Source organism: Microtus ochrogaster, chromosome 8 (assembly GCF_000317375.1).
Source record: "Microtus ochrogaster isolate Prairie Vole_2 chromosome 8, MicOch1.0, whole genome shotgun sequence".
Classification (NCBI taxonomy): Eukaryota; Metazoa; Chordata; class Mammalia; order Rodentia; family Cricetidae; genus Microtus; species Microtus ochrogaster.
Genome location: NC_022015.1, coordinates 55,963,289 through 55,988,124, shown reverse-complemented (window position 1 = coordinate 55,988,124; position 24,836 = coordinate 55,963,289). Strand labels below are relative to the sequence as shown.

At 44.8% G+C, this 24,836-nt stretch overlaps 1 protein-coding gene across 5 annotated transcripts in view; it reads right to left on the bottom strand.

Moving 5' to 3' along the window:
• Smarca2 (SWI/SNF related, matrix associated, actin dependent regulator of chromatin, subfamily a, member 2) overlaps nucleotides 1-24,836 on the bottom strand; it is a 170,199-nt gene that overhangs the window by 59,659 nt on the left and 85,704 nt on the right. For all 5 annotated transcript variants that reach the window (XM_013348059.2, XM_026781645.1, XM_026781644.1 and 2 more), the window contains exons 20-26: nucleotides 24,081-24,188; nucleotides 22,849-22,935; nucleotides 18,139-18,185; nucleotides 15,957-16,123; nucleotides 11,762-11,925; nucleotides 7,125-7,352; nucleotides 2,277-2,354 (exon numbers count right to left, since the gene is read on the bottom strand). In XM_013348059.2, coding sequence (XP_013203513.1) covers nucleotides 2,277-2,354; nucleotides 7,125-7,352; nucleotides 11,762-11,925; nucleotides 15,957-16,123; nucleotides 18,139-18,185; nucleotides 22,849-22,935; nucleotides 24,081-24,188 — 879 coding nt within the window. The remainder of the gene's footprint in view (nucleotides 1-2,276; nucleotides 2,355-7,124; nucleotides 7,353-11,761; nucleotides 11,926-15,956; nucleotides 16,124-18,138; nucleotides 18,186-22,848; nucleotides 22,936-24,080; nucleotides 24,189-24,836) is intronic.

Genomic DNA, 24,836 nt, shown 5'->3' with positions numbered 1-24,836 from the left:
AGCTCCAGAGACTCAGCCAGCTTACGTTCCATTCTCATTTCTCACTGAACTCTTTAATCAGAGTGGCTGACGTGGATTCCACTAGTTCCTGCCCCCTGGTGGAGGTGCTAATGAATAGCCAAGTGGCCAAAGGCAGCCAGAGAGTTAAGTTTTGAAAGTTAAACCAAACAAAACCCAGTATGGCTCCGCTCCCCCAAACAGATGCTAACACTTAAGAAATGGGCTTGAGAGCTCACAAAGCTAAGGCATCTAAAAAAGCACATTCGTCCCTTAGGCACTCCAGACTGTCAGAAGCCTGTTCTTCCCGGTACACATACTCATTCCCCAGTCAAAGGAAGACCCGGCCTCGGAAACGCTTGTCATTTCTGTCTGAGGTTTTCGATTTCGACTAAAGTCCAGCCTCAAAGAAGGAAGGAGAGGTGCCATTTCTCCCTGATCTCGGGGTCACTAAGGACTGTCTATCTCTGAGCCAAATCTAATTTAGGAGTATCTTAGGTCATAGTAGTGTCAAGTCACTGCCAGGGATACACACCTCTAACCTCAGGGCTCCCCAGTCACCCACATCTTAGAGCAAGTTCCTCAAAGATGGACGTTTATTTCTGATGGGTACCCTCATCTCCCTATCTAAAAGTGTAATCTACAAATGTGGAGGGTGATAGCAGAACTCCATGCTACTGCCCTGTCTCTCTGAAATGGCTTCACCTAAGTCGGGGAAGAAATACATTTCCTAAGCCAGGAGTTACTGCTATGGCTGCCTGCGTTTTTCTGCGAGTTAATGGTCTTTTATTGTGAATCATTATGGGTGGGCACAACCTGTGTTCTCTAAGACAAAAGCCATCCAAACAAACAAATAAAACCCCCCACAAAAACAAACACAAGCATCCACTCAGCCTTAGCTCTGTTCTCAAACCCTCCTAAGCTAAAAAGGCAGAGATTGCAAACCCATTGGGTCATATTTGGCTTAGTTCTGTTTTCTTTGGCCTGCAATACTGAAGAATAATATTAGTGAAAGTCCTGGATTTAGTGGCACACTTTAATGCTGAGATGGCGTCTAACAGTGTGGATTCCTAGCTTCTCTTTGAAACTTGTAATTTCTGGCTCAGTGGGTCTCACATCTCCACCTTATAGCCCCAGCACCAGTAATAGAATCTTTATCACACCCCTCCTCCTCCGTGAGTCCTGCTCATGCAGGGTGTATTATCCAAGACCTCAGGGCTTTCCAACGGGTGCGTCTGATCAGGGTGCGCCAGGGTTCCCTACACCCCAGCTGTGGGGCACACTCCTTTCTTCCACAATCGGGCTAGATGCCCGCGATGAAGATTAAAATGACAAAGTAATGGAGGGCACCTTACACTGCACCATATGGATCTGTCCTGCCTGCGAGACAAAGCCTGGAACTGCAACTCTCGCCACTCACTCAAAAATCCAGTATGTGACTACTGCGTACCCAGGACTGTCCTGGTCATTTAAGACTGAGTGTAAACGTCCAAAGAAGGCAGTACCCACCGCTCTGCAGCTGCTGAGCACCTTCCCCCCGACCCCACACACACAGATGGGGCTTATTCCCCAACCATCGCGGCATGTGGGACTCCTCACGTGTAAATCAAAGTCAAGTTTCAGGGAAATTCTAAGATGCTGCATACCACAGTATGCACATACTTCAAGTGCATAGATCTTAAAACACTAAGGTTCCTTAACACACGGTTTGCTCTTTGAAACAACGCCGTGTCTTACTATGTGCACACACCCCAAAGTTGTTTTTGCCTATGTATATTCTCTGCAACAGTTTTAAGGGTTGCTGCTGTTCACCTCTTCCTACTAGGAAGGAGCTGACTAGGGCACGCTTACAAGCTGGATGCTCTGAGAACAGGCTGCTATCCAGTCTGACGCTGGGCTGCGATTCGAAGTGGGTCCGAGTGAACTGTGGACCATAGAGACTGTCCAGGGGACGAAGCTGTGACTCGCCTCTGGCCAACTGCTTCAGGACAGAGCCGTGGGCCTAACACTGCCCCATCTCATTTTCCAAAGGAAGCCAGAAATCAGGATTCTTTTCATGCTGGCAACAAATGCAAAATTTTAAGAACTGCAATGTGGGCCAAACACAATATGTCTGCAGGCTAAATCCAGCCAGTTTGCAGACTGTGAATCAAAAGAAACGCACAGGCTTCAGCACCGAGGCTCTACCCAGTACGCAGGCTGCAGGCATCCTGGAGACCAGGAAGGGGGGTGGGGGGACTGGGGAAGGCAGTGGTTCCCCAGGATTCCTGTAACATTACCATAAAAAGGTCAAACTCTTCTTCCCGGCGAGCAATCATCTGGTTCAGGGTCTCGTCGTCTGGTACTTCATCTTCTTCCTGGATTAAAAAAACAGAAAGATTGAACATACTTTAAAGACCAGGACTGGAGATTGTCTGTGTGTGTGTTGGGGGGGGGTGTAATTCTGGGTAATTCTGTCCTATTTCTCCAGGCAGAAAGGGAAGGGAAGGGCCCTTCAGCTTAGTACCTGCCATTCATATGTTGCGAGCTTTGCAAACCCTCTTTGGCTGCAGGAAATCTGTCTAGGGTGGGAAATCTGCTCTCTAAGAAACACCAGCTCTCCTGGGTGGGGATCTTTTCTGTAACTTTTACAGCAAGCTACTTAATGCCTCCCCGCCTCCATGACCTCATCGGCAACATAGGCGTGACATCTACTTCACAGGAGGATGCCACTGCCAGCCTTAACTACAGAAATCCACAGGAGACCATTACTTCATGTTAATCCCAGTAATTCCACCTATGGCACTGAGAACGGGAATGTGTTTATTTTCAAAGATTTACCCAGAACAATGAGTTTTGCCACTAGTATCAGAACTAGAAAAAAAAATTACACATAGGTTTAAAAAGAGAACCTTTAAGATGTCGAATCTATGTTTTTTTGGTAGGCACTATTACTGATGGTGGTTAAAACTATGGTTCAGATCAATTAAAAACTATCAATACAAAAAATACCTCCAAACTCCACCCAATTAAAACAATCTAATGAAGTACAAAACCAACAACAACAAAAGATTACATAAGACCTGAAAGTTCCTAAATTTTATATTCAGTTAAACAAAGGCACATTATTTGCTAATTTCTCAGAAACCAACAGTTCTCAAGGTCTTAGGAACTAATAATATGTTGTTGCTTCCACGAGTTTAAAAAAATACCAGCAACCTAAGCTAGATGATGTCAGCTCCCAAGACACCTTGTGCACTGCAAGGGCTTAATCAGTCTTAGAAATGAATGCAACTCAATAAAGTGTGTGATTCAAGACAATAATTACTTCTGAAAACCCTTCCAATTTAATTCACCCCCATGTTGATGAAAGCCAATCTGTCTAAATATTCTATTTCACATGACGAGGGGGCAGACTAGCTGGAGAGAAGGCTCAGCCCTTACAATATCATGTACCTGGCTAAAGCACCAGCTAACAGAGCTCTTCACTTGCCTTCACTGTCCCCAAAGCCACCTGTGATTTCCACCCACACAATGAGGCCATAGGTGTCCCCAGGCAAGATATGATTTCTCCTAGAAACTGGCAGGGCACTATTCACAGAGTCCCCAGGGCACAGAGTGTCTGGGAAGTTTGCAAGAACTCTTGCTGTGTTCTTTGTACCCTCACACTCCAGGCCAGCTGTGATCGTGGCACCCTGCACTGCCCTGGACTGTTGGGATGGAAACCATGCACCGCAGTCTGCAAAGGGCTCCCATTGGCTTTCCATCAGCACAGCCCACCAGAGCCTGGTAACAGCTATCTGACACAGGCTTAGTCGGGGAGAAATGTGGAGCCCCAGCAGGCTGCTAACAGTGAGGAACAGTTAGCAAGGAGCTCCCCTGGAGGCCCTACACGGTGGTCTGTGTGCCTGAGGGAGATCAGCCTCTCCCAGTGGTTTAGGGGGCCCTGAAAACTCCAGGCTTCCTCGTCCATCATCTCACCTGGGCAGGTAACACTGTTACAAGGTCTTTCAAACAGTAAATAAGAATGCAGTGGAGACTCCTGGCTGAGTACCGGCTCTTTCCACTGTATATACTATTTAACAGTGGGCTAAATATTTTTTTCTCACATAATTTATTATTTGAAATGTATTTAATAGTTACTATATTATTTATTCAGTATTTATTTATTACAGAAACACATGTGCTATGGTGTATGTGTGGATATCAAAAGACAACTTGTGTGGGTCGGTTGTCACTTTCCAAATTGTGGGTCCTGAGGCCCGAACTCCGTTTGGCCGGCTTGGTGGCAAACACCTTTACCTGCTAAGCCACCTCACCAGCCTACAGTGTTTCAGGAAAGGGCCGAATATACAGACAAAATCAAAAGGCACCTGGCAATCTGACTCCTAAGTCTGTAGCAAATCCTCAACTTTCAAAACCAGAAATGGTGAATGATTTGAGCTTTGTAAAAAGGTTTTAGCTGCGTACGGATGTTTGAGTGCATATGAACAATTTTATTTCTCCTCATTTCCTGCAATTCAGCAGGCAACTAGTCAGGTATATTTAAGGCAGGCAAATTAGGAGGCACGATAGCAAAACACTCTTCACCTTGCAAAGATTCAGGACTCTTTTACCTATCAGCCTCTTCTTCACACACAAACATGTATTCACTTATATATGGATATGAAGCTTTAAAGCCTTTGATGGGCATGCCATAATCCATAGAATCACAGACAGAGAGCAGGGGATGAGTGGGGGTAAAGTATCTTCCTAGGAAGGAGAAATAAAATAGTTATGGACAGACGGGGGTGGAGACTGGACTAGGAGGATTAGATAGGTATGGAGTGAGAAAAAGGGGTGAGGGAGGGGATGCAGGGAGAGACAGCTGGAACTAAAGGTCACTTGAGGGGTTTTATGGAAACTCTAAAGCATAGACGTATATGAAGGTGACCCGAATTGAAACACCAAATAACGGGGGGCGGGGGGAGGAGAAAAAGTTCCTATGTCGACATCTCCTGTCACCTGATGAAGACTCCAGTTCTGGAAACGGGTTACATGTAATCGAGTTGTTGGCCAAAGGTGTCCCACGGGTGGCTTAGCAGGTAAAGGTGTTTGCCACCAAGCCGGCCAAACCGAGTTCGGGCCTCAGGACCCACAATTTGGACACCTCCAAACACCCAGAGTATTTTCAGGACTATTGGTTGCTCTCCACAAAACGATGGCAAAGCCCTACTGCTGAAGACTACACCTACACAACCCACTGAATGTGGAGAAATCAAACGGAGGTTCCTACCTAGAGCTCCCCTTTACTAACTAGTGTGTGCCAAGGTCCTGGAAGGCACTCCGCATGCTATGCCAAAGCAGAAAGGTAAACACCAGTCCAGCTGCAAAGCCTCCGACCAGCAGTGGTGACAAGAACGCAAGAGGTGCTAGTACTACAATGTCACAAAGCCTGTGGAACGAGCCAGCAAATCTGATTGGATTTAAGGCCCACTCCACGAGATGGAACCTATTCCCAACAGTGCTTGGATGGGCAAGAACCTGAGGCTAACAGGCCAGGGACGTTAGGGGAAAACCCAACACCACTGTTCTTCAACAAAATGGCTCTAATGACATTCTGCTACATTCATAGTTCAGTTTCTTGATTAGTTGCTCAGATATCACCAGAGAAGATTATTCCTGCTGTAGACAGGAATAAATACAGAGATGTGCAGGGAGCGAGAGATCGTGGACCACTGGGTCTTACACGGGATGTCTCCATCACTTCCCTACCCTCAAGGCTCAGGGAATCCTGTGAAAGAGGGGGCAGAAGGACTCTGAGAGGCAGAAGGCGTGGAGGACACCAAGGAAACAAGGAGTTCTCTGCACAGCAGGACTGGCTCACAGAGAATGCAAATACAGCAGCATGCATAGGGCCTGCACAGGTCTGGATTCTGGTTCTCAGAGTGGAAGTGGACACAGACCATACCCCTAACCCAGGAGTTATCTCCAACTGATGCCATCACAAATAAGAGAGTAAGAGAGCAAGAACTGATGTGGATTTGGGTGGGGAGCTGGGGAGGACTGAGGAGAAGATGGAGGATGGGGAGCCATAATTAGAATGTATTACATGAAAAAAAAAATCTATATTTTCAATGAAAAAATAAACAAAAGACTTTTAAAAGAATTTAATTTTTAATTTATAGAGGACTTGAAAAACACAAAGCCAAACTGCACACATGCAAATGAGAATAGTATTCCATAGTAAAGTAGACTATGCTCTAACTTCTAAGCCTGGGTACACAAAAGCAAATGCGTTCATCACCGGACAGCTCCATGGTAAGAACCGGTGTTGCTAGTCTGCACTCTAGATGTTACAGATGTGTTCTTAAATGTACTTCAAGTTCACTTCAGGCTGTGTGCGTGCGCATGTGCGTGCATGCGTGTGTGTGTTTGTATGTGTTTGTGTGTGTGTGGCTATATTCCCCCAGTTCTAAAATGAGTGAATATTTAGTATAAAATGTCTGAAACTGGTCATCTAAAAGAATAAAATGATGCGATAAAAGACATGTAATCAAAACACTGTTTGCACAACTTTGGCGAGTTTTGTAAACAGAGACGACTTTAGGACTGTTCTCCTCCCTGCTCTGTTCTTCAAAAGATCCTTTCTTTGGGGGTTAAGGTCAAGGTTTCCAAACTCATGACCTAAGAAAGCCGTGAAGGGCCATCCTAAAAGTGTGTTGAAGTAGTCCTATCCCTGATTAAAAAGCAACAGTGACAGGTGTTTTGAAGTACCAGAGGAAGAAAATATATATATATATAAAAGGTAGGACTTAGCCTATCTAATTGGAGTTCTACAAAGCATAATTCCTGCAGTCCCACAGTTTTCCTATAGGGGGCAGCACTCACGATACAATAAAATATACTTGGCGGTACCCAACCCCCAAGAGGAGAGAGGGAAGCATCCACAGGCTAAGCTTTTGAAAGTCCTTTGGTAATAGTTCTTAAGACACTCATATGAATAACTTTAAGAGGGTTTCTGTGTTTGGGTTATAAGATAGCAGCTAATTTAGTCATTTTAATTAACATCAGCCCAGAAAATTCTTTAAGGAACAAAGCCGTTATTTTTAATCCTTTCGAGACAAAAGGTCACTGTTATATTTCTGAAACTCGGCTTTCTATTGTACCTCATTCTCCTCTTCATGCTCCAATATGGCCTGCAGGAAGGCTCTCCGCTCGTGGCTTGATGACTTCTGATCAAACATGCCCGCCTGGATAACCTTCTGGTCCACATTCAGCTTGTATTTTGCAGCTGCAAGAATCTTTTCCTCGACACTGTTGACGGTGCAGAGCCTCAGCACCCGGACCTCGTTCTGTTGACCGATGCGGTGAGCTCGGTCTTGGGCCTGCAGATCCTGTTTTTGAGAACAATATAAGCTGTGAAGGTCCAGGGACCTGGATTAACCCAGCACACAGGGCTACCTTAGAGGGAAATGTGGGAGGGTTACGTAACCGGCCTTTACAAAGGTTAGATTTTGCTTACATGTAAACACACACACACACACACACACACACACACACACACAAGCTATTATCTTTGGAAAAATTCAAGGTCATTTCCTATTGAGAAAATCTGGGTTTAAATTAATCCATGAAAATCTGCCCTTCATTGAAACAAAACCCGAGACATCTGATGTCATAATTAAGATTTAGATTATTACCTACAAAAACATTTTAAGTAGGAAGACACGCAGTGTCTTCATTGGCATGTATAGTATGCATTGACAACACTGCATCACTGAACTGTATTTTCATGCATTGCACATAGATATACATATACATGTACATTTTATTATACATACATTATACAGGTAGTGACTGACCAGCTACCCAATTCCTGGACCTAGCCTTGTCAAAGACTCAGTATTTCATTTTACAAGTACATCCTAGTAGATCTGGAAATGCAAGCGATTGCTAGTAGGACAATAAAGTAATGAACTGGGGGAGGAGGGAGGGAGTGGGGGGAAATTGGCACTGTTTGCCAAACTGTAAACATTGGGCATGACTCTGCCTCATAATTCACTTTTGGAAGTTTATCCTGAAGACACTACCAAGGGTAGACATAAATATTTATAAATAAGAATGGGCATTTTTCAACATCACCTATTATTTCTTTTTTTTTTTCAAAAAAGTAAACATTCAACAGTACCAGACTGCCATTATTGCAGGATGCACAGCAGAGACACAAATCGTCAGAAGACTCAGTGACATAGAGCTGTGGGTAGCAACTGGTTGTGAAGGAGCACATACACCTGGTCCCTCGTGTGCACATCCACCAATGCCACAAACAAGATGAGAACGTCAAACACCAGCAAGCCAGCAATGCTTACACTGCCCACTGGTAGGACTAGAAGCTTTATCTTTAATAGTTTTCATCTTGCTTATACATATTTTAACAGTTTCCTCTACTTTAAACATGTTAATCTTATAATAGAAAAAAAGGGTCTTTTTTTGGTTTGTTTTTTTTTTGTTTGTTTGTTTGTTTTTTTGAGATAGGGTTTCTCTGTAGCTTTGGAGCCTTTTCTGGAACTCACTCTGTAGACCAGGCTGGCCTCAAACAAAGAGGTCCACCTGTCATTGCCTCCCGAGTGCTGGGATTAAAGGTGTGCACCACCACTGCCTGGAGTAATGTAAAAAAAGGTTTTAGTGAAATCTTTAAATAAAAACTTTCATAAGCTTCGGAAGCTTCAAAAAGACTAGTCCCTTCACCAACTACTAGCTTCATATTTATGCTCCGAACATGAAAATTAGTCTCCTCTTTCAGGGAGTAGCAGACCAGGCTTGCTCAGAAGGAATAATCTTAGACCACGCTTACCTAGAAGGGGTAATATTCTGCCCTCTGTATAAAAGAGGCTGATAAACCCACAACACTAAAGTGAGGGTGGTGGCAGATGACAGGGACAAGGCGGGAACTCCAAGAGTCTTTGGGAACTTGTTGCAATGGTTTTAGTGGCAGAGGTAGCAATTCGGGTTTGTGTAACTAGATCGATCACCTGTCTGTTTAGAAAGTAGTCACAGTTGGCATTTCTAAGATGGGGAGGTTTGGAGAATGCAAGTCCCTAGGTTGCATGGCATAAACAAAAGCTAAATGCTATAATTACTGGGTGGGTTACTATTTCTGAAACTTCTCTCTATATTTTTGTTTTACTTTGAGTTTTTGTTGTTCGTTTGTTTGGGGCAGTACTGGAGATTAAATCCCCAGCCTCATATTTCTAAGCCCTGCTTTTACTTTTTGTTTTTCTTTCTCCTTCCTTCCTTCCTTCCTTCCTTCCTTCCTTCCTTCCTTCCTTCCTTCCCTTTTTTCAATACAGGGTTTCTCTGTATAGCTCTGGCTGTCCTGGAACAATCTCTGTAGGCCAGGCTGGCCTCAAACTCAGAGATAAAGCTGCCTCTGTCTCCTGAGCGCTGGGACTAAAGGCATTCACCTGTCTTCTTTGTTTGTTTTGTTTTTGTTTTTTCTTTCACCACCACTTTTACTTACTTTTACTTTTTAAAACAAAGTGTCACTAAATTGCCTAGGCTGGCCCTGAAGTCACTCCATACCACCAAATGGGATTAATCTTAATCATAATCTTCCTGTTTCTGCCTTCTGCCTCCCTTACAACTGACATTACAGACAGGTGCCACAAGGGCCTATTTATGTCTGGGATTTCAATGGTAATCTCAAACTTCACACCTCTCATTTATGTGTGATGATTTGAATGAAAACGGCACCCATAGGCCCACAGGGAGTGGCACAACTAGGAGGTGTGGTCTTGTTGGAGGAAGTGTGTCACTAGGGGTGGAATTAATGTTTCAGAAGCTCAAGCCAGGCCCAGTGTGGTTTGTTCTTCCTGCTGCCTTCAGATCCGGATGTAGAACTCTTAAGTTACTTCTCCAGCACCATGTCTGCCTGTGTGCCGCAATGCTTCTTCCCACCATGATGATAATGAAAAATGAACCTCTGATCAGTAGGCCAGCCCCAACTAAGTGTTTTCTTTTTAAGAGTTACTGTGGTCCTGGTGTCTCTCCACAGCACTAGAACACTGACTAAGACATGATATCTGAACTCAAGAGCCCAGCTGAGAAGGTGGCCTCTCTGAAGACTTTATGGTTGACTGTTTTTGTTAGACAGCCATGGAGCTTCCAGGTAAAAGTGGAAATCCAGGGACTGGAGAGATGGCTACTCTTAACCCAGGTTCAATTCCCAGCAACCACATGGTGGCTCACAGCATCTATAATGACATCTGGTGCCCTCTTCTGGTGTGTAGGCATATATGCAGGCAGAACACTGTGTGTATAATAAATAAATAAATCACTTTTAAAAAATAGAAATCCAAAGCTGTGTTTCTCATCAAGAGCATGAGGAGAGTCTGATAAACGCAAGATTTGATTGGTACAAACCCATGCATTGTCCCTTCACTTCCAGGTAGGTCTGACAGTGCCACAGAGAGGGAGAAAAAACCACAGATCTGTCACCCCGATAGGAATCCTGCCCGAACTACAGAATGTAATCAGAGATATTGAAATAAAAACCTAAAAGTTGTTTCTGAACTTGAAGCGAGCAGACTCTGCTGGGGGCTCCTGCCCTTAGTTTTGTGTCAATCTTCTTGTCCACAGAGAATGAGGAGAATCGACACTAAAGCAGAGGTACCCAGGGTCACTGAACGAGATACCTGGGGTCGGGGAACAGCCAGTAGGAAGCAGGGCTGTCTTTCCATTCTAATGTAACCCTGCACTCCACTTCCGGTCAGCGGCACTTTCCGGAAGTCCCTACCACTCAGCCTTCCCCGATTACCACAAGATGAGCATGTTACAGTCGAGGACGGCCAAGTGCTGGGTGAGACAGACAAAGTCTGTGTTCACACGTGACAAGTGCGGGACTCCCTTTTAGCAGTTGGAATCCAGGGATGGTGACGATATGTATGAAACCCTGCTGGTATCATTCTACCCAGTATCTTACAAGTAGATGCCTCCTGTCCTACGGTTTCTTAGGAAACCTGTGACATGAACGATCTAAGCCAACATTTATTCTGGAAACACCAACATATCCCTTTGAAAGAACACCTCTAACGCTACCTAGAAAAACAAAAGCTAATAAAAACAAGTAGTCTCCATAGGATATATTTTCTTTTTCGTGATTTTAAATGACTTAAAAAAAAAAAGCCAGAAGGTTAAGAATCCTATATGAACTGTTCATGAAGAAGTTATTTAGCTTGCCTGGAACTCAGGTTCCTTAATAGCAAAAATGTAAACAGTAACTAACATTCATGACCTTTTAGGGTGACTGTGAGAACAAGTGAAGCAAGGCATACCAGGAGGCCTGCGCAGAGGGAGGGCTCAGGGAGGACTAGCCACTGTGTTCCTCAGGGAGGACTGGCCGCTGTGTTCCTCAGCCTGTTTTTACTATCACTGGTCCTGGAGGGTGAATGCAGGGCCTCCTGAAAACTCAGCTCACAGTCTGCCTCTGTGATCCACCCCACGGCCCTGGAACGTTGTGATTTATCCTTCACCAGATGCAATTTGCTCAACGGCAATCCCAAGAGATGGGATTAAGACAGAAGAAACTGAGTTTTCCAGCCCACTTCCAGCTCTTGGCGGGCTTGGGTATAACAGGGAAATCGCTGTGCTCCAAGGGAGATAAGAAAACAGCCCTAATAATTGGCTGGGCTATTTCTCCTTTGGAGAAATTGCCCGGTCATTCAGAAATGTGCGCTGTCCTATAAATGTGAGTGATGGAACTGATAATCTTGCCCTTCCTCTCCAGAGGGAAGCCTGGGCGTACCTGATGAGGATTCCAGTCACTGTCAAAGATGACCACCGTGTCCGCGGCCTGAAGATTTAAACCCAGGCCCCCGGCTCGTGTACTCAGCAAGAAAATGAAATACTGGGACCCAGGTTCATTGAATTTCTTCAGCAAGGCAGCACGATCCTCAGACTTGGTGGTGCCTGAGGGGGTAAGAAAAATAAATTTGCCAATTAACTCCAGTCCAGAAAAGGCAGAGAACGAAACAAAAATGCCTGCTTCCTTGAGAAATACACCCACAGTTCTCTTAAGCACTGGTGAGGTAATGGTTGGGGTTTGTGTAGTTTGGAAAGGAACTGGAAGTATGTTTGCAATTAGAATAAAAAAAAAAAGATAGAAAGGAAGAGAATGTTTAACATTTCTGACCAGACACCTCTGCAACTCCACAAATTCTAGAACATTCTAACTCTAACATCTAATGAAAACATTCCCTGGACTTATGTATGGACTTAGAAATAACGGATAATTTAAAAGCCACCCGTGTATGTACATGTATACTCACATGCTTGCAAACAGTGACTTTAACGGCGCAAAGCAACTTTCCTGAGAGGAATTAGAACAAGAAACGAAGACTTACTTATCCCAAAAGAATCAAAGCAAAAAGAAATCTGCTCTCTACTGCCCGGGCCTTTGGGTTGGTACTGAGGACAGGATGGCAAAGCCATCCAAGTGAGGGGCTGTTTTCATTCTGAAGACCCAGAGCCACAGTCTCTAAAAGTGAACCTCCGTGTTTCTGAGGCCAACTCACAACAGGGAGTTCTGAAGAGGAGCGCACTAGGCAGAGGTCACCAGTCCCCATGTGGCGCTCACTTGTGGGTACATGTGTGCTCCACTCTAACCGTCTGTACCAGATTTACCCAGCCTCTTCATAAAACACACGGTGGAAGGGACAGCACCAAACGTCGCCAGTGTTCCACCTGCATGTATTTTCGCTAGGGAAGTGCTGATGCTGGCCTCTGAACAGGCTGATGGGGAAAATCTAAGAGCGTTACATGATACTCCCTGGCTGGCTGCTGTACAAATGTTTCTCCTATGTGATGTTCTTTTTTTTTTACGATGAAAATATACCACAATTTATTTCAGAGGCTTAAAACATTTAACTGACTCCAGCCAAAAGAATCAAGTTACCCACTCGGGTCAAGTTCCTAAACATGGGGGATCTGTTTTTCACATTTAGTGAAACTAATGAGCATCCTCAGGAGGGAAGAGACTCCATCCCCCAAATACAGCGAGTGGGGATTAGGGGCAATGGTCTGGGGCTCTCCTGCAACAAAGCAAGGCCCTTTAGACTAGTCCTACTTTCTAAATTCGACGTTGTGTTTGGTGAACTGCTCAGATCCTTCCAGGGGAAACTTCAGGGACCTAGACTTGGGGGAGGAGTGGTTGTATTGAGTGGGACTCAACTGCCAAATCGCCCCCACCACCCCTGAAGTGTCTTGCTGAGATTAGAGCAAACCACTTCTCTGTCCGTGATGCTAATGGAAGACATGTTTGTTTTGAAGTTGGCCTCCTCTATGCTGCCTTTCCAGTTAGTCTTCTCCACAGAAAGAAAATGTTGGCTTCTCTCTGACGGTTTTAGAGGCCCCTGTCTGTTACTCATTGGCGAGTTTGCTATGTACCCTCACAAAACAGCCTAAGTTCATGATCAAAGTATGTGGTACAGCAAAGCCGGCTACCTTGTGACTAGGGCACCAAAAGCATAAGGGAGGAGCTGGGGTCCATCATCTCCTGGAGAGGCATGTTCCCAGGGACCCACAGACTTCACACTAGGCCCCACTTCTTACAGGTTCAACCATGCCCCAGGAAAGACATCGTGGGGAGGAAATATTTAACACACAGGACTTTGCGAGAAAATCGAAGATCTAAACTAGAGTTCTGATCCCTCCAAAAACGGAGAATTCTATATGAAAACCACACCCACCCTTTAGTTAGGGGTAGTGGGGATTGAACCCAGGACCTTGCACAAGGTAGATTAGCATTCTGTTGCTAACCTACTAGTCCTAAAAAACTCCTAAACTGATACTTAATCTCCCACACAGAGTTCAGCTTGAGAAGACTGTAACACTTGAAGCTTATTCTAGGTATGTTCTGTGTCTTGAAATATACTCGTACGTAAGCAATGCCAGTTGCAGCATTAGATTACTCGTAGGGAACTATCAGTCACATGTCTGTCCTCTGCTTTAAAGTGAAAAGCCAAGCAAACAAACAAACAAAACTCTGTCCAAAACGGCGAGAGGAGAAAGGACGGCATTGATGGATCCTTGGAAGCCAGACGTAGAAACTGGCACTTGGGTGCTCTGAGGTGACAACCTTCAACAGTTTTCATCATTGAAAATTTATCTGGTAAAGATTAAGTCTTAAGATCGGAATAGAACCAACTGGGAAATATGCCTTCCTAGAATGAAATAAGCTCAAGGGTAAAACAAGCACTGAAAAATCACAGTGTCAAAATTCTTTAGTGAAAGGAGTCCTCGGGCTCTCCACCAGAGACCCTGGGCAAACAGATCAAGTATGTATCTTCTGAGTGTTTGAACTGTAAAAAAACAAAAAACAAAAAAACAAAAAACTGGAGATTTGACATATTATTTATAAAAAAAATAAATAAAATTCAATCATTTTTCATGTAAAGCTACAGGACTGCCTATGAGAAGATATGGAATTTCCTGGCTTGTCACCTCCATTGGTAGACACCAGCCCAGGATGGCTGCTGCTCACCAGCAACCTCTTGGGCATTGCTGGGGGAGTCTCAGATTGCCCTGCAAGAGTTCATCCAAAGGCAAGCGCTCTCCACTGCAGGTGCACGGGATTTAAAGTGCTCGGCAGCAGCATCTATTTCATGGTGAGTCTCTGTGATGTAGGACATGACCCCCGTTGCAGGAACACAAATAACAGCAAGGGGCCATTGTGTTGAAAACTACAGAATCTGCCAGAAGGAACACATTGCCAGACTGTCATGACGGCTAGTTTCTCACTGAGTTTTGGCTGTCTTAGGAAATTTCATCTTCTGGATTAAACTTTGTCATTTGCACTGACAAAGGAAAAAAAAATCATTTCCCACGACAACAAAACAAGAGGATAGTAGCTAAATCTATCTGCTGTGCAATCGCAATCTTCACAAAAAAATATTTGCTTAGCTTTTAGTGAGAGGCTTTTTCCTCTTGAAACCAAAGTTAAGGTGTCAAATTTGGTAATGAAAACCTGAAGACGTTTTATGACCCGGATGACAGGGTGGTGTGGGGAGCAGCTGGGTGGGTAAATACTGACATAGCCATCTGTACAACGCTCTCCACTTCCAAACCGAGTGCCCGCTGTCTGGAGCGGAGAGAGCCTGTCTAGGCATCATGGTCCCCGTGTACCACCTTTACACCCCCCTCTTCTCTCCAGAAGCCAGTTCTTGTTGCCCTAGCTCCCAGCTGTGTGGCCACGTTCAGAATCCTTGTTAGAATTCTGCTGATGGACAAGCTATCTGTATTTCAGAGGTCTCCACTGGGCATGCTCAAACCAAGCATTTTTGGAACTAGATAATTCCAGTTAAAAACTGGTTTGACAGCTCAGCTTTGTGTTTGAGTCTTCTAAACGGAGATTGTAATGACAGGCACAAAAGACACTTATTTGGTGAGAAAATTAACAACCCCAGTGAAGTGTTTTCCCTTTTATCCTGCATGTAGCCTTACATAGCCTTACAGTAACTATTATGACTGTTATTATTCATAACAAGAACAACAACAACCAAACAGTTGAAGAGGCAAGCAAACACCAGCAAGACTGGAAATCACATTTTGCCGCTTAAAAAAAAAAAGATGTATTTTCTTTCTCTATTGAACTTTCTGATGTTAGATGTTGTATGTGTACACTTTGCCTGTGTGCATGTATATCACATGTGTGCAGTGCCCATGGAGGTCAGAAGAGGGCACTGTAATCCTTGGCACTAGAGTTATAGATGGTTGTGAGGTGCTGTGGGTGCTGGGAAATCTGTGTTGGTATGTCAGGGGGAAAAACTGCAGATCATGTCAGTGATGTGAAGGGCATCAGAAGACATAAACTCTACATCTAGCAAACCCATGTCCAGCCTTCAGGCCCACTCCACAGTGTTATTCCTTCTGATTGGCACTCAGGGCCCCAGGCCCCTTTGTTTCCAGTACTGTGGTTTGAGGCTGATGCCTCCTGCACTTACCATCGAGGCGCAGGTAAAGGAAGTTCCGAAAAGCAAAGTAATCCTCCATGATGGTCATGAGAGACGTCATCTGGCAGAAAAGCAGCACGCGGTGGTTAGTCGCTCTCAATTTGGGCAGAATACGATCAAGTAGCTCAAACTTTCCCGAGGCCCGATACAGCTCAGCCCTGAACCCAAAAACGCAAAACAAGAAGGCAGTATTACTGCTGTCTTCTTGAGAGATCCAGAAGTGCTTAGCTCTTCAGATAGAGCCTTGCACATAGTAAACATTCAGTAAGCAACCGAGGATGGAAGGATGGATGAACGAATGGATATCAGCTCCAAAGCCATGCGAGCATTTAAAGGGGGACACACTGTCCGTACAAGACCTGTGAAGGGTATGATGTGCGTGCTACATATGTGGCATGTGCCACAATGAGAAGGGAACCCTTCCGCACCTCTAAGATTCTTCATGGTGTGCCATCATGTTAATTTAGGACACGCACGATTCATTCAAATGCTTCCTGAACACCTACTGGGCACCAACACAATGTGCGCAGGCACACCATGATAAAATGTGTAACTACACGCTGTGGTCAGGACTATAAAGAAAAGCAGCAAGTAACAACGGGAACTCAGAGTGTGCTAACCCCTGGCAGATCCTTTCAGAAACGAAGTCTTCCCAAAGCACAGCCATGCCCATGCATTTCTGTCTGTCTGATTTCCTCCTACACTATTTGTATCAAGAGGTACAGCAGACATTATGGCCCACAAAACTGAAAATATTTCTTATCTATCTCTTTACTGATACAGTTTGCCAAGCATTGACTTGGAGGGCATGAGGTCAGTGACTTCCCTGGAGAGAGAACAATTGAGCTAAAACCTGAAATAATGAGTGAAGAGAGAGCTAAGTGAGAAACGAGGGCATGCACAGAGAAAGGGAAAAGCCTGGGCATGGGCTCCGGAGCAGCCAGGAGCCCAGTGAGCCTCACAAACTGGTACCAAGTACTGGTGAGAGTAACTCAAGCGTAAGTGAGGCAAGGAGAGGAGGACCACAGGACAGAGCTGGGTGATGGGGATGGAGCAGGGACTGGGGAGTCCTTTGTGGACTGTTTTGGTTTTCAATGCAATGGGCCAGGAAGATGCTCTGTAAACAGGAGTACGACCTGGAGTAGCCTGTGTCACAGAGTTGCTGTGGGCACCTCTATGAGAGGACTGGGGAGGGATATGGTCCTGGCTTATTGCAGAAGTATAAGGTAAAGCATGATGGGAGAAGAGAGACAATGCTGTGGTAAGGAGGAAGGCAGAAGTAGGACCGTCCTCCACGATAAACCTGTTGCTTTTCAAATCAACAGGACTGCGTTTTGTAACACTGAAATTTATTTTTAGGGTTGGAACTGTCTGAAGCAGTCACCCATGCACAGGCAGTCAACAACACTGAAAACACACCACTGGGGGGCAGGAGCTACGTCATGGTACATCTTCACATTTGTCTTCCCGTCTGAGAGCTGTCCCTTAATAGCCCTGCTCCCCCGGTCCCTCTGGCCATGCTGGCAGAAGCAGGAGTGGCCTTAAGGCCCAGAGGACAATTGAAGCCAAGGACTGAGGAGAGTCAGTTGGCCCTAATCCCAGTAGGATCCAGTTCCTGCTACCCTGTCTGACCCTGGGATTCATTTCTCCTGGGGTGAGACGTGAGACATTCTGTGGAGAGTCCGCTTCACTGTCTCTCTGCTGTAAGGTGTGACTCTGTCCTACGTCCATGCTAACAACAACAAAAAGTCTTTCTTAGATCATACTCCAGGAACTGACTATAAAACTGATCATCCACCTATGGCAGGTGAGACTTTTGTTCATGCGTGCAAGAGCTGAACATCCACAGGAAATTAGTAGGGAAAAAACAACTCTCCAAGCACAAGTTACACTGGTGTATGGTTAGCAGTCACCACACTCAGACTCAAACAATGTTTTCAGAACGTGAAAGCACTGGTAAGTCTCTCCCATGAGACCCACTTCCTTTGAATAGACAACTGCTTAGGGTAAGTGGAAATAGACGCAGGTAAAGTACAAGGGAATTGTGCTTAGCAACTTCTGCTCCTCTGCAGGGGAGCAAGGAGGGCTAAGGCGACCAGATGCTACAGAAAGACTTTAGGTAAGGCCAATAACAATGCATCTTGAAAGAGGGGGAAAAAAAAAGAGGATTTACCCATTGATGACCCCATTTGAGTAGCCTAGGTGTTCAGCAAAGGATTCCTTGAAAAGAGAGAAGAAATTGGTTTTAATATGTAATCATTAACTTCTTGGTTTCTCTAGTATGTTTAAAGCTTAGTCAAAGCAAATCAAATGATCTCCGAAGAGCAAATCAGAGACTCAGGTCTCTGAGATCCCTTTCTGGCCGATCGAAGAGTGCCTGGACATGCATTGGCCGGGAGCTGAACCCGGAGCTGTTGCTGGGGATCCACCCACAAGCTCACAGTTCAAGCGAAAGGAAGGGTGTAGTAGGTATTAGCTCGCCCATGACCTTGGGCTATCTGGGTGCTTCTTGTCTGTCTATGAAGGAGGGAGAGTGGTAGCGCTCTCCTGGGTGGTGAAGACCGAGTCAGGTGGCAGGAAGAAGCATGTGATCAGTCCCCAGCTTTCCAAGGACTCTGCAACTGGCTTTACCATATCCTGTATTCATGAACGTATTGCCCCCTTTCAAGTCTTAATAAATCCCTGACACCCCTTAACATATATATGCATGGATTTCTCTTAACCACAGAGCTTAATACAAACCAGTCACAACTACCATGTAAGCATAAACATAACACACACACATATATGCCATAGAAATAACATTCACTGACATCACCCCCGGTCCTGCCCTCCCTTTCCTCTTTCCAAAGCCCTAACCACACTAGACCAGTGGTTCTCAACCTTCCTAATGCTGTGGACCCTTAATCAGATCCCACACATAGGCTAGGAGCTTTTAGACCAATGTAGGCTACACAAAGAGACCCCCTGCTCAAAATAAAACACAATTTTCATTTCTCAAGTTTGAAGGTTCCCCAGGGATCTAACTCCAGTCTCAAAACTGGGGTTATGGAATTCTTTGGTATCAATACACAGTGTGTGGAAAACAAAACAGAACATTGGCAAATATGTACGGCATCTTGAGCCCATAACAGCCAAAGAGTCTGTGGTTGTTTCAGTGTAATTGGCCCCGTAATCTGGCAGTGACAGTGGAAAACAGAAAGCTGGTGAGGATGTAATTGAACAGGGAGGGCATGTTCCAGCCCCAGCAAACAGCAGAACTTGGCAGCTTCGGCTGCGAGGTTCTGGCTTTAGAGGTTCTGGCTTTAGAGCTAAGGATAGCAATGGAAATTGCCTCCACACCTAAGGAACGCCCCTAGGGCCAAGCCTGTGTCAGGGGTGTCCCTGAATGGAGGCCTAGGAGAGAGGCCATTGTGTGAAGCTGTGATGTTGAAGCCTGGATCACCTTGGAAAACCCAAGATGTTGGAAATGCCGGAGTCATGGAATACCTGCTGAGGAGAGCTGCTAACAGGGAGTAGAACCAGCCCAGGAGAAAGAAGTGTGTTTCTGTCAACAAAGCTGAGAAATGGTGGGGATTTAAAGAGTGCTCTGACTTCAGAATGGGAGTACAGAGTTCAGAGTTTGTCCAGGCAGTTTTTGGTCTTGCTTTGATTCAGTATTTTCTTACTAGTCCCCTCCCCTGTGTTTTGGAATTGTAATGTATACTCTGTGCTATTATATGTTGGAAGCATGTGACTTTTTAAAAAAATATTTATTTATATATTATGTATACAATGTTCTGTCTGTGTGTATGCCTGCAGGCCCGAAGAGGGCACCAGATCTCATTACAGATGGTTGTGATCTACAATGTGGTTGCTGGGAATTGAACTTAGGACCTTTGGAAGAGCAGGCAATGCTCTTACCCGCTGAGCCATCTCTCCAGCCCCAGCATGTGACTTTTTTAGACAATAAGAAGCTAAAGCTAATGGGCCAAGCAGTGATTTAATTAATTCAGTTTCTGTGTGATTATTTTGGGGCTAAGAGGCCAGGCACCAACAAGCAGCCCCTCCTTCAACAATAGTTCTGTATAGGTAAGAATAATATCTCAAAACTTTCAGGAATAGGAGGGTAAGTGACTAGTTAACCACAACGCAAGCATTTTAGCATTAGAAATTGTTTCTTATACTGCCCTGCTCTCTATCCCAGCACACTCCAGTAGTAGCAAAAGGCACCTTCCATTTACTTAATGTGATTTTTATGAGCTACTTCATGTGTTCCAAACTAAGGAGACTGGAGAGAAGGCTCTCTCCGTTAAGAGCCGTGGCTGTTCTTTCAGAGGACCCAGGTTCTATTCCCGGCACCTGTGCAGTAGCTCACAAACATCTCTGTCTCCAGTTCCAGGGGATCCAATGCCCTCTTCTGGCTTCCACGAGCACCAGGCACATAAGTGATGCACAGATCAACATGCAGGAAAAACACTCATATATACAAATTAAAAAAAAAAAAAACAGTAACTTTCAAAGTTGACCCACCCACCAGGCCTAGAATCTGTTTCTCTCAGTACAAAGGTAGAAGACAGTTTAGAGGGTCAAGACTTGCCCACCCAGTCACACTGACAAAGCAGCCTGTGACTGGGTCTCACTGCTGCTCAGGGGATATAGACTGTATATCTAAACACCTACAGCTTGTCTGTAGGACTTTTTAAAGTGCTCTCACAGTTCAAATTCTGCTCAGATCTGTAAACACACCCTCTGCTTATCCTGAAGCTCTGCCTCAACTGTGCCGTGTAATGCTTGATGGACGTGGTCTCCTGTGCCCAGAAACCCTATGGCATCTAGATGCTCTGTCATGTCCATGGATACTGCCCCTTGTATTCATAAATATTTTCATCTGCATCCCCAGATGTCCTCTCTGTCACAAGCATCCATGTCAGAGATAGGGTTACCCCTGCATCCATGTCAGAGCTAGGGTTATAACTGCTGTGATGAAACACAAAGACCAATAGCAACTTGGGGAGCAGAGAGTTTATTTAGCTTACACATCGTGAATCACAGCCCACTGAGGGAAGGCAAGAAAAGAACTCGAACAGGGAAAAGGCCTGGAGGCAGGAGTTGATGCAGAGGTTATGGAGGGGTGCTGCTTACTAGCCTGATCCTCATGACTCTATCAACAATCTTTTAGTATTCAGGAACACCAGCCCAGAATGTTTCTGCACACAATAGGCTGGACCCTTTCCCATCAACCGTTAATTTAAAAAATGCACTATAGGCTTACCTATAACCGGATATTCAAGAAGCATTTTCTCGATTGAGGTTCCCTCCTCTCAGGTGACTATAGATTGTGACAAGATGACATAAAACTAGCTATCACAGTCTAAAAATACTCTGTCTAGTAATCAGATACTCCTGTGTCTATGGACACTCTCTGAATGTACAGATATTCTCCCTTCTATCACACCCCTCCTTAGGTCAATACTTCCCTTACATATGTTCTCCCTGTCTATGAATGCTATCCCTGTATCTGAGGATGTTACCCCTAGGATCATGGATGCACTCCTTACACCTATGAATAGCCTCCTCTGCCCACAGGTATTCTCCTGGTATCTACAGATGGTCTCCTATGTATAAGAATTCTATCACTATGATCAAAAATGCTCTCCTAATGTCTCTGGGAGGTCTCCCTTTGTCCATAGATGTTCTGTGCCTATGGATAGCTCCCTATGCCCATAGATGATCTCCTTATGTCTATGAACACTCCCCCACCCCTGTCTATGGATGATCTCCCTCTGCCCATAGATGCTCTCCCTACATCCATGGATGTTCTATGTCCAAAAATGCTTTCTCACATGTCCACAGTCACTTCCCCATCTGTGGGAGGATCTTCTTCCTTCCCTGTGGGTTCTCCCTCTTACATCTACAGATGCTCTTTCCTAAGAACTTGAAGGTCACAATTTGTGTCCCATTTCACCCATTCATCCAGCTGGGATGGGCCTCTAATACAGGGAGGGGTAGCAAGAAAGCATCAACTGACCCAACATGAGTGACCACCAAAACATACTGGCGATAGAGGACATTCAAAGCTAAGACTCTTTCAACTCATTTTGTCCTGCAATTCAGCTTTGATTTTCTGGAAGGTTCTGTCAATTGTTTAAATAGAGTATAGCCCTACAGTGCTTTTCCTCTCGGCCATTTCTTCTGTTTAATTTGTAGTAGGCAGTGGCCCTTGTGGTGTCAACGGTCTCAGGTACCTGTGGTTCTGCAGATGATGAAGGTGGCTTCTTTGTACTTCTGCTCAAGCCAACTGTCCCACTAGAGTGAGCCTTGTCAATGAAGAAATCTCATCCACATAGAGCAAACAGGGTAGAAAATGCCCTATGATCTAAAAACAGTGTTCTAGCATTGGAACAAAGCAACCATCTGCATCATCATGATGGAAACCAGGCAGGAAAAAAATAGCAATCTATGTATGCCACAGGCTAAAGCCAGCATCTCTCCCAAGGATAATATTTCACGAACATCTTTCTCTTCAATATCTATAAACACATTATTTAAGAGTTTCTCCCAGCACCCTTCAGAGGAAGCTGGCTGCATCTGTCATTATCTTCAATTTCAGAACTCCAACAGTAACAAGGTAATTCACAGCATTAACCCAAATCCACACAGTGAGCTAATGCTCCCGACATTTCCTCATGACTTTAAACTCTTTATATCTGGAATTATAAAATTCCAGATACTCAGGAAGTCAGTGCCAAAGTGGACCCGCACCCAGGAAACAGGCCCATTAATTCTGCCAGAAAAGTCAGAAAAATGCTGGCTGGACATCCCCACATACGCTTTACACATATTTGGGGGTCTGCCTTTCTAACCAGCACAATAAGTCTCAAAGTACAAGATCCAGACTCACCTCAATGTGCTGAAACATATATGGGTGGTTGCAGATCTTCCTCAGCTGCATGATAGTGTTCATAAGTGTCTTGGCTCCTCCTTTCCCCTGAGCAAAACGTGCAATGGAAAGAATGGAATTAGTTATTGATCAAGTATTTCCAATTTTTTAAAACTAAGCTTCAAGACCAAGGGTATACCTTACTGGCGGAGACTGCCCTGCTTATGGAAAGGCCTGGGTACAAATCTAGCACTGAAGAAAAAGAGTGAAGGAAGACTGAGTCTGATTAGATAGCTTGCAGAAAGAATACAGGGAGGGCCCTAAGTCGTCTTACAAACCCTGAGCCCACAGTCCTGATGTTATTTAGCCATTTCTGGGTCAGACATAGCATTGTCTTTGTGATTAACTCATCCTACAGAAAAGGAAATCTCACAAAATTAATTCAAGTCGATGGCTTTGTGTCAGGTCTGCCCATAGGTGTCACAGAATACTTGATTATACTATAAAGATGTGTCTTTGCCTAAGGTGCCTTCTGATTGTTTAATAAAGAGCTAAATGGCCAATAGCTAGGCAGGAGAGAGAGGCAGGACTTCCAGGCAGAGAGGGGAAACTCAAGATGAATCTAGGCATGTGGAAGACACCAGCCAGAATGGAATGAGTCAGGCACACAGAATGGGACAAAGGTAAAAGCCATATAGTAGAATGTAGATTAATAAAAAAAATTGGTTAATTTAAGTTTTAAAGAGCATTAAAAACAAGCCTAAGCTAAAGGCCAAGCTTTCATTATTATTTAATAAGTCTCCATGTCATTATTTGGCTGGCTAAACAGAAAAAGAATAATAGCATTACACATAAGATTATACATAGGATTCTGGCAGACCACAAACAAAGAATGTTAGAGACAGAGAAACTGATTTTAACATGTCCTAAAACATCACCCAATACTGGGCTGCTTATGTTTTCTGCTGAGCTATCATGAGCAGTGTTAAGTCTCTGATAACAGAAACACTAGCCAGGCAAGACCCTCTTTTGTCCCACCCCTAGCCAGGCAAAACCCTCTTTTGCCCCACCCCAATGTAGTTAGGAGGGCAGTGATGACACAGGCAGCCACTATTGCTACCCCAAAGTCCCAGTGCTTTATAGGAACAAGCCAGTATTCGCAGGAAGGCTCCCTGAAAATGCTCAAGGCCACGGCCACGAGAACACGAGAAGACACATGGCAGTACCTCAGTCTCCCCACGTTTGGAACATACCTTCTTATCCTTCTCAGAGCCGTCTGTGAGGAGGATCCCCTTGGCCTGCATGTGACGATACAGAATCTTCTGCAGAGCTGACATGTCGCATTTGATCACGTACTCAACCTGGGGACAGAGCAGGACACGGATAAGCACAGGAGGGAAAGGGGCTGTTGGACGATGGCAGTGGAGGAGGGACCGCTGGGACCAGTCCTGGAAGAACGGAGATGGGACAAGGCCATAGAGCAGATCAGAGTCCTCAAGTTCAAAAGCACCGTGATAATGCTAAGACGTATACAAGGTTGCATGGAGAAAATATAAGGTCCCAATTCCTAGACTTTCTTGATCTCATATTTGAGGCAGGGCTTCAACAAAGAATCCCTAGATGATTATTATTATTCAACATTTATTGTGTTACAATAAAATGTTCATTACAATGTACTTTTAATATTTGTCCTGCTTCTTGGTCCTGCATACTTCCAGATGAGCTGAACAGTATCAGGAAAACGAGTGACTGTCCCCAAACCCGATGATTTTCTTTGTAAAACATCTTTAAATGGCTTCGTGTGGCCACCCCAGCACTCATCTCCTAGGGAGATTTATAACAGACCTAGGCTGGCTGTCATTAACCTCTACTCTAGAGAAACGGGAGGACACACCACTGTGAAGACAAGAGGGGCAGAGGAATTAACTCACAGCAGGACACAACTTCGTGGCTGCCTAAAGCAGGGCAGGGCGTCCTGGGTGTCCAGTTGTGATAAATAAGTCTTGTTT